Source organism: Epinephelus moara, chromosome 21 (assembly GCF_006386435.1).
Source record: "Epinephelus moara isolate mb chromosome 21, YSFRI_EMoa_1.0, whole genome shotgun sequence".
In the NCBI taxonomy this organism is placed as follows: Eukaryota; Metazoa; Chordata; class Actinopteri; order Perciformes; family Serranidae; genus Epinephelus; species Epinephelus moara.
The window spans coordinates 35,950,910-35,965,126 of NC_065526.1; the positions used below are offsets into that span (position 1 = coordinate 35,950,910).

Consider the following 14,217-nt stretch of genomic DNA (forward strand, 5'->3'; position numbering starts at 1 on the left):
GTCACACACACACACATGCACGCACATGCACACACAGAGAATACTGCTGTCCACACACATTTCCTGCAAAGAGATTCACACACTCACAGTGAAAGTGTCCAGTGGTCACAGAAACAGCCTCGTCACCCAAAGGTCACAGTTTTGAACCCTGCCACAGCCGGTGTGTCCAACAACAGCCTGTTCAAGTGTCCTTGAGCTAGACACACAAAGCCCTGCCCATTCACACACACACACACACACACACACACACACACACACACACACACACACACACACACACACACACAAATGCTCAGGCTGATAGCAAAAATTACAGATATCTTCTACTTCAGCCAGTGCACCGCTTTTACTACTCCTGCTGATCTCTTGAGTGTGTGTGTGTGTGTGTGTGTGTGTGTGTGTGTTCACACCTGCATTTTAGATGGGTGAAAGTTTGCAACAAAATTGATTTTTTTGAATCAATTTTACAAATATGCTCACAAAGACAAATTAAATCTTTGCAGGTCTTTTGTGTCAAGTTCAATTTATTGAACGTTGACATGCAAATTCACAATATTGACCATTAGCAAACCATCTTGGGGAAATGGAAAGCGAGAGAGTCCAAAATGGAGGAAGCTAATTATAATAGCTTATTAGCTGTGACACACCATCCACTTTTATTTGGGGATGCAACTAACCATTATCCTCATTATGGAATAATTTGCAGGTTATGTTCTCAATCGGGCCATGAAATACCAAAAAACAGCAAAAAAGGTTTGTCTCAGTCAACCCCAAAGTGATGTCATCAAATTACCTGTTTTGTTTGAACAACTAAGAATAGCAGCAAATCCTCATAAAGGACAAGTTGGAATGTTGATAAACAATTAATCAGTTGTTGAAATTGTTTTAGGTTATGGTGGTGGGTTATGATGGAGAACAAACTGTGCTACAAAAGAGGCCAAAAGAGGCTGGTTTTTAGAGCACAAATTTGTCTTTGAAAAACCTGGAGAAAATGCATAACCCTCCCATCACCATTTTTTTAAACTTACCATTTAATGTGTGAAAGTAAATTTAAAGGTTGAAGACAAAGTCCTGGAGTTGAAAAAAAGCCTCAGATTTTAACTGTTATTGTGCATGTTAGTAAGCGCAAACAGTTTATTCTTGGCCAAAAATTGAAAAATTGTTCTTACAATTATTTCTGTTTTGACATAGTCTGGCAATGATATATAGTGTAATTTTGGCAAAAGAATGAAAACATGCCTTCCAATCCAGAAGGCTTGGAAGGCATGTTTTCTTTAAATATCTGCAGTAAAATAAATACAAAATGGAACCATGTAAATTTGTATGCCCCTCTTCTAAGCCACAAAAACATAAATCCTTCCCCAGTCCTTAAAAAAATATTAGCGCACCATCCCTTGCCCCTTCATAAATAATGAACAGTCCCTAAATTATATAATGTTATTGTTTCATTAGTCACCAAGCTAACAAGCTTGCAAACTGAAAAGAGGTTAAACAGCACAATATGGCAAAAACAGACGGAAACTGAGAGAGCTGTTGTGGCTGACTGGTGCAAGCTTGTTCACATCTGGCTAGCCAAGACCCCAGGAACACCGCCACGCTTCAAAGTCAATTTGATATGGTGGCCAAGCTGTGTAAGTACAACTTCCAGGGCTGTCACGGCAACAAAAAATCTGCATTGTCAAAGAGACATTTGTAAATAAGTGGCTACATTTTGTGTTAGCATCACAACCCCTGTGAAATGACTCATTTCACTATCAGGATTTGATCCATTCAGTTTTAAAAAATTTTGAAAGTCTAGAGGAGCTGCTCGATTACATCACTTTGTCCCCATTCAAGTGAGCAGAAGGCTAAGTTAGCCACATGGCCAGTCAAAGTCTGTAGTGCGTCTGCTCTGTAGTAATAACTTTTTACCTGGGAAGTTAAACTTAATTGGCTTTATGCACCACTCTGTAACTTTGATGGGAATTAACTGGGCCCTGCCTCCACCGCCATATCCAGTTCTCTTTATACATTAGGCTAGTCTGTAAACAGTCAGCTTGCAAGCCACAGTAGTTTAACTAGCCCTGTGTGTTGTCACTATGATGGACATAATATTGAGCACTTCTAAACATACTAAAGGCACAGGAAGTGGCACAGCAAAGTTCATCTATGCACCCTCACTAAACAGGCATTGTGGAAGCTTGCCACAATGCCTCAATGCCACATCCAGTTCTCTTTATACAACTATTTTGCTGGCCTGTAAGCAGTTACCTTGCAAGCTACTGCAGTTCAGCAGCTAGCACTGCGAGTTGTGACTGAGTCACTCAAAAACTACCAGCACTGCCTCTTCATTGAATGTGCACAGATGAATTTTAATGTGCCACTGCGCCTTGAAGTACTTAGTACTAAATATTATGTTCATCATTTAGATTCTCAATGTTTGTGTATGTGTGTGTCCAACATCTGAGAGCTGATTTCCATATCATATGCTACTTTTGGACTGCTGCTCATTTCATCAGATCTGAGGCTTATAATTTTATAATTTATGACCCATGAGCTCTCTAAAGTTGCTATAAATTGCTAATTTGATTTTAGATTTTATTTTATGATTGTCATATGGTTGCTGGCTCTGCTGCCATATCACGCTGTCATTTGCAATCAGTGATTTCATCTCTGCTTCTTCTTTCTCAATCTCTATCTGTCCTCCTTTTCTTTCTTTCCCTCCCTCCTCTCTGCTATTTTACCATATTATGGCTTCTTTTAATTTCATTATCACCAGCCTGACGTGGGTTCAGCTAAACCAAACTCAGCCAAATCCCGCCCATCCACCCTCTCCACCAATGGCGAGGCCACCTCGGCCAAACGCCCCTCCCCCACCTCAGCCAATAAAAAAAGCCCTGTACCCAAGGCGACCACACCCACTGCCGCCAAGCGGCCGCCAACAGCAACTGGCTCCACCAAGGCTGCCAAGGTGAGTATAATACACACAGGAAAATCTGTTTCTCCTATGCAAATTGGCTGATTGTGTATGTTCCATTTTTAAAACGATTTTACTTTGTCAGTCTGTGTTTTTGTGGACTACTGAAATATCATCACAGTTCAAAATCACATTTAACTCAGTCCAAATGCCCTGAAGTGTTGTTGTTTATCTAGGATACTTTGGGAAAGTAGACTTGGTGTATCCCAGCATGCATGTCTGGTGTTAATCATCAACCAGAGACAATGCTGGAGGATATGAGCTAAGCTGATTTTGTTTTAATATCATCAACTGTTATTTATAACAAATAATGTATTGGTATTAATCTTTCAAATATGTTGTTGTTCTATTAAAATAAGGTGCAGTTAAGACGGAAAGTCTCCAACAGCCTCATACAGGAACTCAAAGAAATATTTACCTCCTGTTAGATTGCTCCCAATTTAATAAAATGTTATCGGGCCAATCCATTCAGCCTGTGCTCAGTAATGATTGTTGTCCTAATGATGTTTTTCTGTATGACCTATGAGCCTATGAAAAGCTATATAAGCTATCTGTGATCATAATGACAGCATTTATGGATTAACCTCCATATTACTCAGTTATTTTACATAATAATGTGGATGGGCTAGAATCCTTATATAAGGCACCCATCATATCAGTTTACCACAGTGTATAATTCAGCTGCCCAGACTTGATTGCTGGACCTGTTCCTCTGAGTCTAAAGAAATACAAAATGTTATTCAATCGTCAAAATACACAGGGCAGAAATACAAGACTTGTAAGTTAGTGTTCTGTCAGATATTCTGACCGTTAGAACTAAATGTCTGTCCAGATGTTATTTTAAGAATCCTCACATCCCACTTGCCAGACATTGTTTGTATTGCTTGATACTTCAAGATTGAAATCAGTATTACTCATATTTTAGACTAGAACTAATATAGATTATGTACAGCTGTGAGAACTATTAGTAAGCTGAATATGTTCAACCTCTCCGTCTGATAAAAGTTACCATTGACCACATTTATTCTGTCAACAAAACAAACTTTATTGTGCATAATCAGGTTATTAAAATCTAAATCCCTACATTAAAACTAAAAAAAAAATGAAAGGATTCTTTAAAATGTAATGTTGTCTTTTCCCATCATGCCCTGAAGTTTTGCAGTCAGTGGAGATCAACTCCAGCGCCTGGCTGTAGATATCTAAGCAGCTGAGTTACAATTGCAAATTGAGCGTAATGTGTCCCTCTGTAACTAACAAGTATTAACTCCAGAAGATATAAGTTGGAACATGAGGAAGGCCCTTTGTCTACCGATATAGATGTTTGACCCATTGTTTTGAGATGCATTGATTAATTGGTCGAACATCAGTTTCCGACGATATTAGCCTTGTTGACTGCCAAGGGCCTATCTGCTAATAAGATGACATTCACCGATGGCAGTGGCTGGTGTTTTTCTGTTGTTTCACATCAATATTGCACGGGCTAACGGCCACAAACTTAATGATAATACGCAGGTAAAAGAAGAATACAATGACTGTTTGGCACATAGGCTCTGTGATCTCACTGTTGTGTGATGAGATGGATAGTAGCAGACGGCGTCCTGTCCTCAACAGACAATAGAAAACATGTTTGGGAAAAGCAAATCTTCTCTGCATAGACTTCAGAAAGAAAGGACGCAGTCATCTCACTTTGAGTGTGTTAGGGGACACACCATATTTTTTGTGAGCAACAAATCTGTGTTGAAATCAACAGGACAAGAGCTAGTTAACGTTAGCTGTTAGCTGTTAGCTGTTAGCAGCCGGTGGCCTCAACCAACAGCTAACGGAGGTTGCACTGAGTTTCATTATAAATAGATTCACTTTTTTTTTTTTTTTTTTTTTTTTAGGAAAAATGAGCATTGGCTTAGGGTAAATTCTAACATTATAATGATGCATTTAATATAATCTGTAAAATGTGTTTTTTGGCAGGAAACTTGAATAAATACAGCTGTTTGAAGGAGAAATTTGTCGATGTTTCCACAGCAATATAAAATAGATATTGGAGAGGAAATTCTGATGTATTATATAAAGTAACAAGGTAATTGAAGTAATATTTTTTAAAAGATATTTTTCATGTGAAATTATGTTATTTATTCAACATTGTTTGATAATGTGTATGTGTTGGCTCTGTTTTTTTAAATGTCAACACATTATTAAACAATCAATGCATTCCCACCATCATATATCATAAATATATATGGATTTTTAAGCTCTTGTACCTACACGATCCTGTAAGACTGACATCAGTGACCATCCATCATACATATGTCTATACATCCCATTCTTTTGAAGGCAATATCTCAAGAACGCCTTGGGGGAATTCTTTCAACATTGGCACAACTGGCCACAGGGACCCAAGGATGAACTGCATAGATTTTGGTGGTTAAAGGTCAGAGGTCAAGGCCACTATGACCTTGCATCAGTCTCATTCTCGTGAACTTGATATCTCAAGAAAACCTAGACGGAATTTCCTTAAACTTGGCAAAAACATTCACTTGGACTCAGCCATGAACTGATTAGAATTTGGTGGCCGAAGGTAAAAGGTCAAGGTTACTGTGATCTCACAAAGCATGTTTTTGGACAAAAGTCAAGAATTCATACACTAATTATGACAAAATTTCACAGGAATGTCCAACAGGATTTATGAAGTGATGATATTTTATATCCAACAGGTCAAAGGTCAACTTCACTGTGACATCATAATGTTCTGCAAAAACACTTTTCTGGCCATTACTTAACATCATTTCTCGGGAGCAGAAGGGTAGACACTTGGTCAGATATTTAATTGGTGACACTCGTCCTGGGTGTCCATCTTGAAACTGTACTAACTGTATAGATCTTCTTGGTTGCCGGGGAGAAAAATGTGTGAAGCATCCATGTTTTCACAGGCATGGATGTGAAGTGCAACTTGACCGGTGCACGGAGGCGTACAACTGCAGGCAGTAGTTCTGTTTTTTTTTTTTAATCTAACTATGAGACATAAATCCTCCTCCTTCCTCTCCCATCCTGTTTGTCATAAGTCTGTCTACTGTTTCTTTCCCCTCTCTCTCTCTCTCTCTCTCTCTCTCTCTCTCTCTTTCTCTCTACTTATGTAATGGTTGCACGATTGGCCTCTCATAACACCAGAAAACTGGATAACATCGCCTTCGTGCACACAGCAGCAACAGTACATGCAGACAAACAGATAAACTCTCATACTCACAAACAGTCAAATAAACACCCCCACAGCTCATCTGTCTGTGTGTTGTGATTTCCAGACTGCAGAAAATGAGAAACGCCCACCTGTGCCAAAGGCCACGCCCACACCCCGTGCGACTGCCAATAAGAATGGCTCCTCTGCGACTCCTGCAAGTAAACCTGCTGGTACGTGCACACACACACTTTCACAGTTTGCACAATATCTTCATTTCTGTTATATCTGCAGCATCTTCCTGCCCTCTGTCCCCGATTGTGTGATATGAACACTGTTGTCACAGACAGTATCTCCACTCTGCTCTGGCTAGTTCATAGTGTTGAAAGTGCAACATGACCTCTACAACAGGACCTGAACTCTCTACAGTAGCTTGGAAATGACTCACAATGTAAACTGGCACCACTCCAGGCAACAGGCAAACTGAATTGCTACCATATGTTACACTTTATCGGATTCAAGAGCTGGCTTTTGAAAACACCAGACTGATATTTTTATCCGCACATCACAAACAGTATCTCACCTCTCCCAGAGAGGAAGCTATGACTCAGTCAGAGCTATGATAGACTGCTTTTTGTGCACTTCAGCTCAGCACCCTCAGAGAATATGATTCATTCACCCAGTTCACAGTGCTGGGTGTTATGTACTGCTAGGTGCATATTTCATTTTAGTTGCATGAGTGAACTCCATTACTTTTGTATCTGTTGCCTCGATGGCAGCCGTTTAGTCAGAATTCATAATGCTTCTGCCACGTGATGACAGCATTACATGCAGCAAGACTTTATCAACATGATGGACACGCTGTCACTCCTCCATAAACGGTGAAATGACTCATTTTTGCTCAGATGGCCTGCAACACAATTTTTAACTCACCAGAAGCCCTTAAATCTCCTGTACAGTTGATCAGTCAGGAACATTTGACAGCTAATAAGTGAGCGACCAACTGCAGGATTCTGTTGGCATAGCAAGACTTTAGATTGACAGCCAGTCGCCTTCTTCTTTTACTTTTGATGTGCTTTTGGCAATAGAAAAATAGCTGAAAGTCCCAGCTGTTCAGAGTCCTCCAGTTTTCTACAGTTTTATATATCACAACAAATAATGGAACATCTCAGTGTTTGCTGACTAGTTGCATTTATTGCTGAGCCACATGGGGGGAAAAACTCTACCAACTACCCCACGGCCATGTTGCTTTATCTCCTTATAAAGTCGCTATGGAAAACCAATCCATTCTAGCCAACTCCTCAAATACTGACGCTTGGTCGATGTCCCTCGGCATCTGATACTGAGAAACCGAGACACCCTCAGAGTCTGTATGAAACATATTGGTCTGTGTCATTATTAGATGCTCAGAGCAACCGATGTAGCAAAAAAACAAAAACAAATGAGAAAGTCCATGTAGGAAGGAGGTCAGGGTGGATGGGTTTATTTTGAAAAAAACACTGAATGCACATAACAAGTGGAAACTGTACATTTCCTGTGAACACAGAGGTTTATTTATGCGTGTTACAAACGGAAATTGGCACACTGTCCCTGATGTGTCGAAACTGATGCTAAAGAGGTACCTAGAGCAGCAAATATAGATGCATTAGGCCACTGATTATTATATTATTTGATGAGCTGAGAACCCTTTTCTGTTACATCCAACACACATGGAGCGACAGTAGCATTAATTTTGACTCGTGACTGACCACCAATGAAAAGAAGTCTATTTACGCTCTGCTCTGCTAAATGCTTGTTTCTTTACCAGTTATCCAGAGTTGGGTTCATCAGAGCTTTGTTGCTAAGAACAGCTAACTGCTTCAAAGTTGATGGAAACATTCAAAACATGGGCGTTAATTTTTCAATTGAGTTTGAAGTGAGATAGTACAATGACTTCAGATTTTACATGATCATAGTCAGGGTCAACAAAGAACAGTCCTCTAATGGAGGACATTTTTTTAATTTATGAAAGCTTAAGAATTAACATTTTAAATGTGTGTGTTATAATATCATTTGCAATGACTTTCCCTCTGCAGTAATGTGCATAGTGTGAAACTACTTCAAATTGTTTCTGATTGTAGTCATAGGAACATTTAAGTAGCATTTTTTGTGCCTCTCAGCAAACCTGTTATGGAAACTGTTTTATCAAATTAGGCCTTCTTTGCTGACTTATATGTGGTATATGACGTGAGAAATTATTGCTGTAATGCAAGTCTTTCTTTGTCCTTTTTGGCTGCTCCAAGTACCGGAGTCATAATAACACGAACAGATGCACATCAAAATCAAAGCAACAGCTGGCTTGACCAGGTTTTCACAAATGAGGATTCACTTTACCACAGTGTTTTTGCAGTCCTGCTGCAGTTATATGAGTTATATGAGTGTTGAGGTATCTGGTAAAGGCTATCAGAATCATGTGTCACTCTATTCTTTTTAAAGTTGTTTTCTATGTTTCCTGCTTACAGCAAACAAGAATGACAAGTCCGAGAACAAGACAGGAGAGGCCAAGAAACCCAAAACTACAGGTAACAACCTCAGAGAAATGACAGATAGTTAAAAAACAAAACAAAACAAAAAGAACAATCAGAAACAATACTTATTTTTGTATGGTTCCTATGGAATTCAAAATGACACTAGAATAAGATAAAGGCTATGGTTAGAAAATCTATATATGGTCATTCAATCAAAGCTGCTTTGAGCACCTCTAAAGTTGGGCAGAATGAACCTGTGACAGTTATACTGGCATGTATGGATCAGTTGACCAGCCATGATGTAAGGAAGATGAGAGAGAGAAAGGCAGCATTACTTTGTGTCATGTACCATGGATGAAAGGAAGAAAAGGTCTGAGAGATGGACAGTATGGTCTGTCTGTTCTGTGTTGCAGCAAGTTTGGACATATGATCATTGATCTGTTCAAACTGCAGACAGCAGTGACATGAGAGAAATCCATCCATTGTCTGTCAGCCAGATTGTTAATTACTCAGACAATTAATTAGGCGTTGTGACCCCCTACATCAAACTGCACATCAAATGACAATTGATCTGGCAGAAATTTTAATGGTTAGTTCACTTGTTCATGACTTGTGAAATAAAATGGTTGCACAGATTAATTCTGTGAATGTTTAGTGTATTTATTTTAGGTCATTTATGTCTATACACTGGATTTAGTCACTGTTTCTTCCTTACTGTGTAGCCCGTCCTCGCCCAGCCCCCACCACCACTCCTGCTGCCTCTACTAACGGTGAAAACACTCATCGCCGCCGCGTCATCACTAAACCCCCAGTGCCCAAGCAAACCCCAATGGAGAAGAAGCCACCGGTGCCCCGCGCTCCTCGAACCCCCAGGCCCATTAATGCTCCGACACCTGACCTGAAGAACATCCGCTCCAAGATTGGATCCATTGACAACATCAAGTACCAGCCTGGCGGAGGAAAGGTAGGACCACACAGACAGTACAAGAGAGGTCTATGAATAATTCAGAACAGAGATGTACCTGTCAAGATTACTGAAATGCTGCAGAATGATTTTCTTGTATCAGCAAATGATTTGGCTCCAGTTGGTTTGTAATTCAAATAGCTACTATGTGCTGTACATCATAATAACATATTTTAGTCAGAGGGCTTCCTCTACACTGGGACCTGACTTGCTGTCAGAACAAATGCTAATCAGTCAGTCCGTGAACAGTTAACACTGTTAAATCTCAACTTGTTTGAGGAATAATATCCTGGTAGTTTGCTAAATAAAGTATAAGTGCTGCCCTGCAAAGTCAATGAAATTACTACTTCTACTACAGTCATAACAGCTGACAAAATAATCATAAATACAGTTCAATGGCAGCAGCTGTGATGCATGATTGGCTCTAATCACATATAGTGATTGATCACAGGGAGGGGTACAGCTGCCACACAGACAAAACACATCGGAGCCAAAGAAAATAGAAAAAGTGATGTACAATTCACATTGTTCTATATATTTCCTTATAATGTTTGCATTTGCTGTGTACTAGTTACATGACAAACACATGTTAAGCAGCAACTATTTCCTAAGTAAAGATATGTGGAGTAATCGTGTCCTGAGCAGAGAATGAGGTGCGCTTAGTCTGTGTGTGTTGTAAACCGAGCTTCTCTGTTGGTTGTGTATATCCCACTGGCTAGTTAATTACCGCCGCTCTGCATTGTGCTCATACGCCAGTTATCATTGATATGGGCAGGGCGTTGTCGTAGAAGCTTAGTGCACACCCTCCGGTTTCCCCTTGCTAACTCCGATAAGTCTTACAGCACTACTGTCATCAATAGCACTGTTTACAATGTTAGCACTGTTAGCTGCTAGCTGGCTCAGCCACGTCCATGTTGAGAGCCGTGTGCAGACAACCTCTGAATCATATATATGCTCCCAGTGTCATATAGAGCTCCTTTAATAACTTAATAATTTGTTTGTGGCATGCCTTTTCCATTCCATAACAAAATCAAATCTTAACACAGAAAACAATGAAAAGAGGTTATTGCATTTCAGTGTTGTCCAGCAGAGAGCAGCATAGATACAAAATATACAAAATACTGTTGTTAGTGGTCACGAGGAAGTTTTTTTTTTCTTTCTTTCTTTTTAAATGAATGCAAAATGTTTCCATCCTGTAGCCTAACATTCTAGCCACCTACAGAGAATTCTGCCAGTATCATCCCCTTCAGCATCTGTGTAGCTCTCTGCTGGACAACATGCAATGCAATACACCTCTTCACTTTGTTTTCAAGTGAAAAAATTCAATCAATTTTATTTGGTACATGTAATCATATAAGGTACAATCCCAGTGAAATTTAATCCTGCCAGTTCCTAGGAAGAAGAATAAATACATGCATGTGATTGGTGTGGTGGGTTCTCAAGGAGTGTCCTCTTTGAGGATCCTTGTGGCCTGAGGGTAGAGGCTCCTCCTGAGCCTCCCAGTGCTGGCCTGGTGTAACTGGTACCTTCTTCTCAAACTTAACAGGATGAATAGGCAGTTATCCAGGAGGTTGGGATCTTTAATGATTCTCCTGGCCTTATCCTTGTAGTGTCTGGTTTAAACATCCTTTATGCAGGGTAGCACAGGGCCTGTGGTGTGTTCAGCTGAACTGAAAGGCCTTGCGGTCCTGTTCAGTGCTGTTTCCGTACCAGGCATGGATGTTCCCTGTCAGGCTGCTCTTGATGGTGCAGGAGGAGGAATTTCCAACCTGTACATTTAGACACCCCAGTATATAAGGGGATATTCCAAATTCCCTCAAGCGTCTAAGATGATACAGTCTGATACAGTGCTCAGGTCAGGCCCACAGTGATGTGGACACACCACAGCTGTGTTGTCAGCAAACTTGATGATGGTGTTGGAGTCTGAAGTGGCTACACAGTCGTGTGTGTACAGGGAGCACAGCAAGGGACTTAAAACGCAGCCCTGGGGTGCCCCAGTGTTAAGGATGCGGGTGTGTCTGCCCACTCTCACCATTTGGGGTGTGCCTGTCAGGAAGTCGAGGATCCATATGAACAATGGGGTGTTTAATCCCAGCTCCTTGAGCTGTGTGACGAGCCTGAAGGGGAACTGTGGTGTTAAACGCTGAACTTTAGACAGTGAACAGCAATCTCACATAGCTTCCTTTCTTGTCCAGGTAGGATATCATGGGGTGCAGTAGTGTAGTGGAGGGTATCTGCAGGTATACAGGGTATACTCACCTCTTTTCTGGCCGTTTACAGTAGACCCACCTATCAGCCAAAAAACCATTGGGAAATATAGAAGAGTATATCCACTTCCTCCTTGGTAACCTACCCATCTACCTAGTGCTACACCCACCTCATCAACTACCACTATCCTACTGGTCGTGTGGAGGATGTCTTCTGTGATGTCTTCTGTAGATCAGAACGGAACAGTAGGCAGCTGTAGTGGGTCCAGTGTGCTGGGTGATGAGGAGCAGATTTAATCTTCAACCAGCCGTCCAAAGCACTTCATCACCAGAGGTGGGCAGTAGTCATTCAGGCATGTTGGTTTTGTTTTCTTGGGCAGAGGACTGATGATGGGCTCGTTGAAGCACATGGGTATGACAGACTGAGCCAGTGACAAGTTGAATATCATTGTAAACACCATAGCTAGTTGTTCAGCACATACTTTGAGGACCCGCCCACTGACACCACCCGGCAGAACCGAGTCTGCAGCATTTGTAACAGCATATTGTGTGGCAGATCTTCTGAGGATAAAGTGGCTTTTTCTGTAGAAAATCATTGTTGGTCTTGATGCAGGGCTGGTGTGTCAAAAGATTTCATGAAAACATTAAGAATGTGGTCCTTAGATCCTGATACAGATGTAACAACAATGTATCTGAGGCCGATAACTAAAACAGATAGAAGATCACTGCATGCTCAGTCATGGATTCTACTAAATGCACTGGATTGAGTCACATTTGCGGCACTCTCATACTTTCCTCTGTGCAGTGCAAACAGCACAGTGTATTGTGGTGATTAGCTGTATAATAGTGGATAAGATTTGGGTGGGTGGAGAGGGGAGGACATGCCCTGCTCACAGTATTGCTTCAATTAGCATTTGTAATGTGTTCAATTAGGGGAGGTAATATGTTGTTTTTAAATATGCGCATATAACTCACCATTACATTTGATACAGCATATTGGCTTTAATTTAATCTCTCAGCCATTACTTTCATCTTTTTAGGGTTGTTGTTTTTTTCTGATGCATTATAGATTCTTGCCGTACCTCTCCAGGTGTTTGTAAGTTTTTATGTCCTAAGATCTGCCTATAGTTCTGGAATTGCTTCATTTCAATCTTCTCTGCTTTTATACATTGTTGTAAACATTTGTTAGAGGTGAAGAAGTAAAAACTTCCTTTCTGTGCTCTAAAAAATGGGTTAATTTTCATCTGTTTTACTTTAGTATCTTTCTGTCCCATCTATTAATATTTCATTAACTGTCTTCAGCAGTCAGGCAGCAGTGCATATAGCTGTAACTGGCTGGGTAGACAACCTTTGCAAACCTTTTAAGATTTATCATATCCAGCACAGATGTCATCTCTGCCCTATTTATGCAGGAAACCACACACTCCCTCAACCTGTATCATTTAGACATGAGCTCATGGCCAATTAACATTAGATCAGCGTAGAGAAGGAGCTGCAGTTGCCTTCCAAATGGCTTTGTGAAATTGGCCTAATGTTGCAGAGTCTCTGGTTGTCGGCATCAAACTGTAATGTTTGGGCAGTATTCACTCTCTCAGGCAGATGTACTGTGTTTTGCAGGAGCAGGTTTGTTCCTGCTGTGTTTCCTCTCTTCCCTTTCAGAGACATGCTCCTACTCTTTTTGTCAGTCTGTCAGAATGAAGCCACTGTACACACACAAACACATCGCCACCCTGCATCACAATAAGTTGCACTGACTCATGCAGTCTCCAGTGATGCTAATATTGGTTTGTCTATTATGCATTTTAATATTTTCCATTTGACAGGAGCTTATTGGTCTATTAACCTTTCCATCCAAAATATAGTACTGGTGTTGTTTGTCTGAACAATACTACATACTCCAGTTATGTGATATTTGACTGTTGTTTTCTGGTTGTGTAATTATTCTTTTTACATGCTGTTTTTGGTCAACTCTTGTCACTGACAAACTGTAATGTATTGGTACTAATCTACTGTAATTTTTTGTCATGTTTTGAAAAGTGGTCCATCTGCTCCAGTTCACTTTCATTTGCCATTTCCCATCTGATACAGTGCATCTGATTGGCAGTGCTACAAACATATGTACACATATTTGTTTATTATCCTCCCATTTGATTGGCCCATAATTACATCTAATTAGTGCTACCACTATCAATCATTTACAGTGATTCATACACCCACACATTTGGCAAGTAAATTTGATTATATAGCTCAGTTCACTTTGCTTCTTTTTTAACCATGCTCTTATTTCTCACACAATCATACGCTTCCCTTTTAATTGGCTGTAACAACCTATACAATCATCTGATTGGTCCAGCTGCTAACCCCACCAGTTCCCATGTCCCCACCCCTCCACCTGCTCTTCCGACCCGTTGTGTTGT

General features: G+C 40.5%; 1 protein-coding gene across 2 annotated transcripts in view; it reads left to right on the plus strand.

The window, feature by feature from the left end:
• map4l (microtubule associated protein 4 like) overlaps nucleotides 1-14,217 on the plus strand; it is a 148,318-nt gene that overhangs the window by 114,355 nt on the left and 19,746 nt on the right. For both annotated transcript variants that reach the window (XM_050033787.1, XM_050033786.1), the window contains exons 8-11: nucleotides 2,759-2,950; nucleotides 6,250-6,355; nucleotides 8,624-8,683; nucleotides 9,352-9,593. In XM_050033787.1, the coding sequence (XP_049889744.1) occupies nucleotides 2,759-2,950; nucleotides 6,250-6,355; nucleotides 8,624-8,683; nucleotides 9,352-9,593 (600 nt within the window). The remainder of the gene's footprint in view (nucleotides 1-2,758; nucleotides 2,951-6,249; nucleotides 6,356-8,623; nucleotides 8,684-9,351; nucleotides 9,594-14,217) is intronic.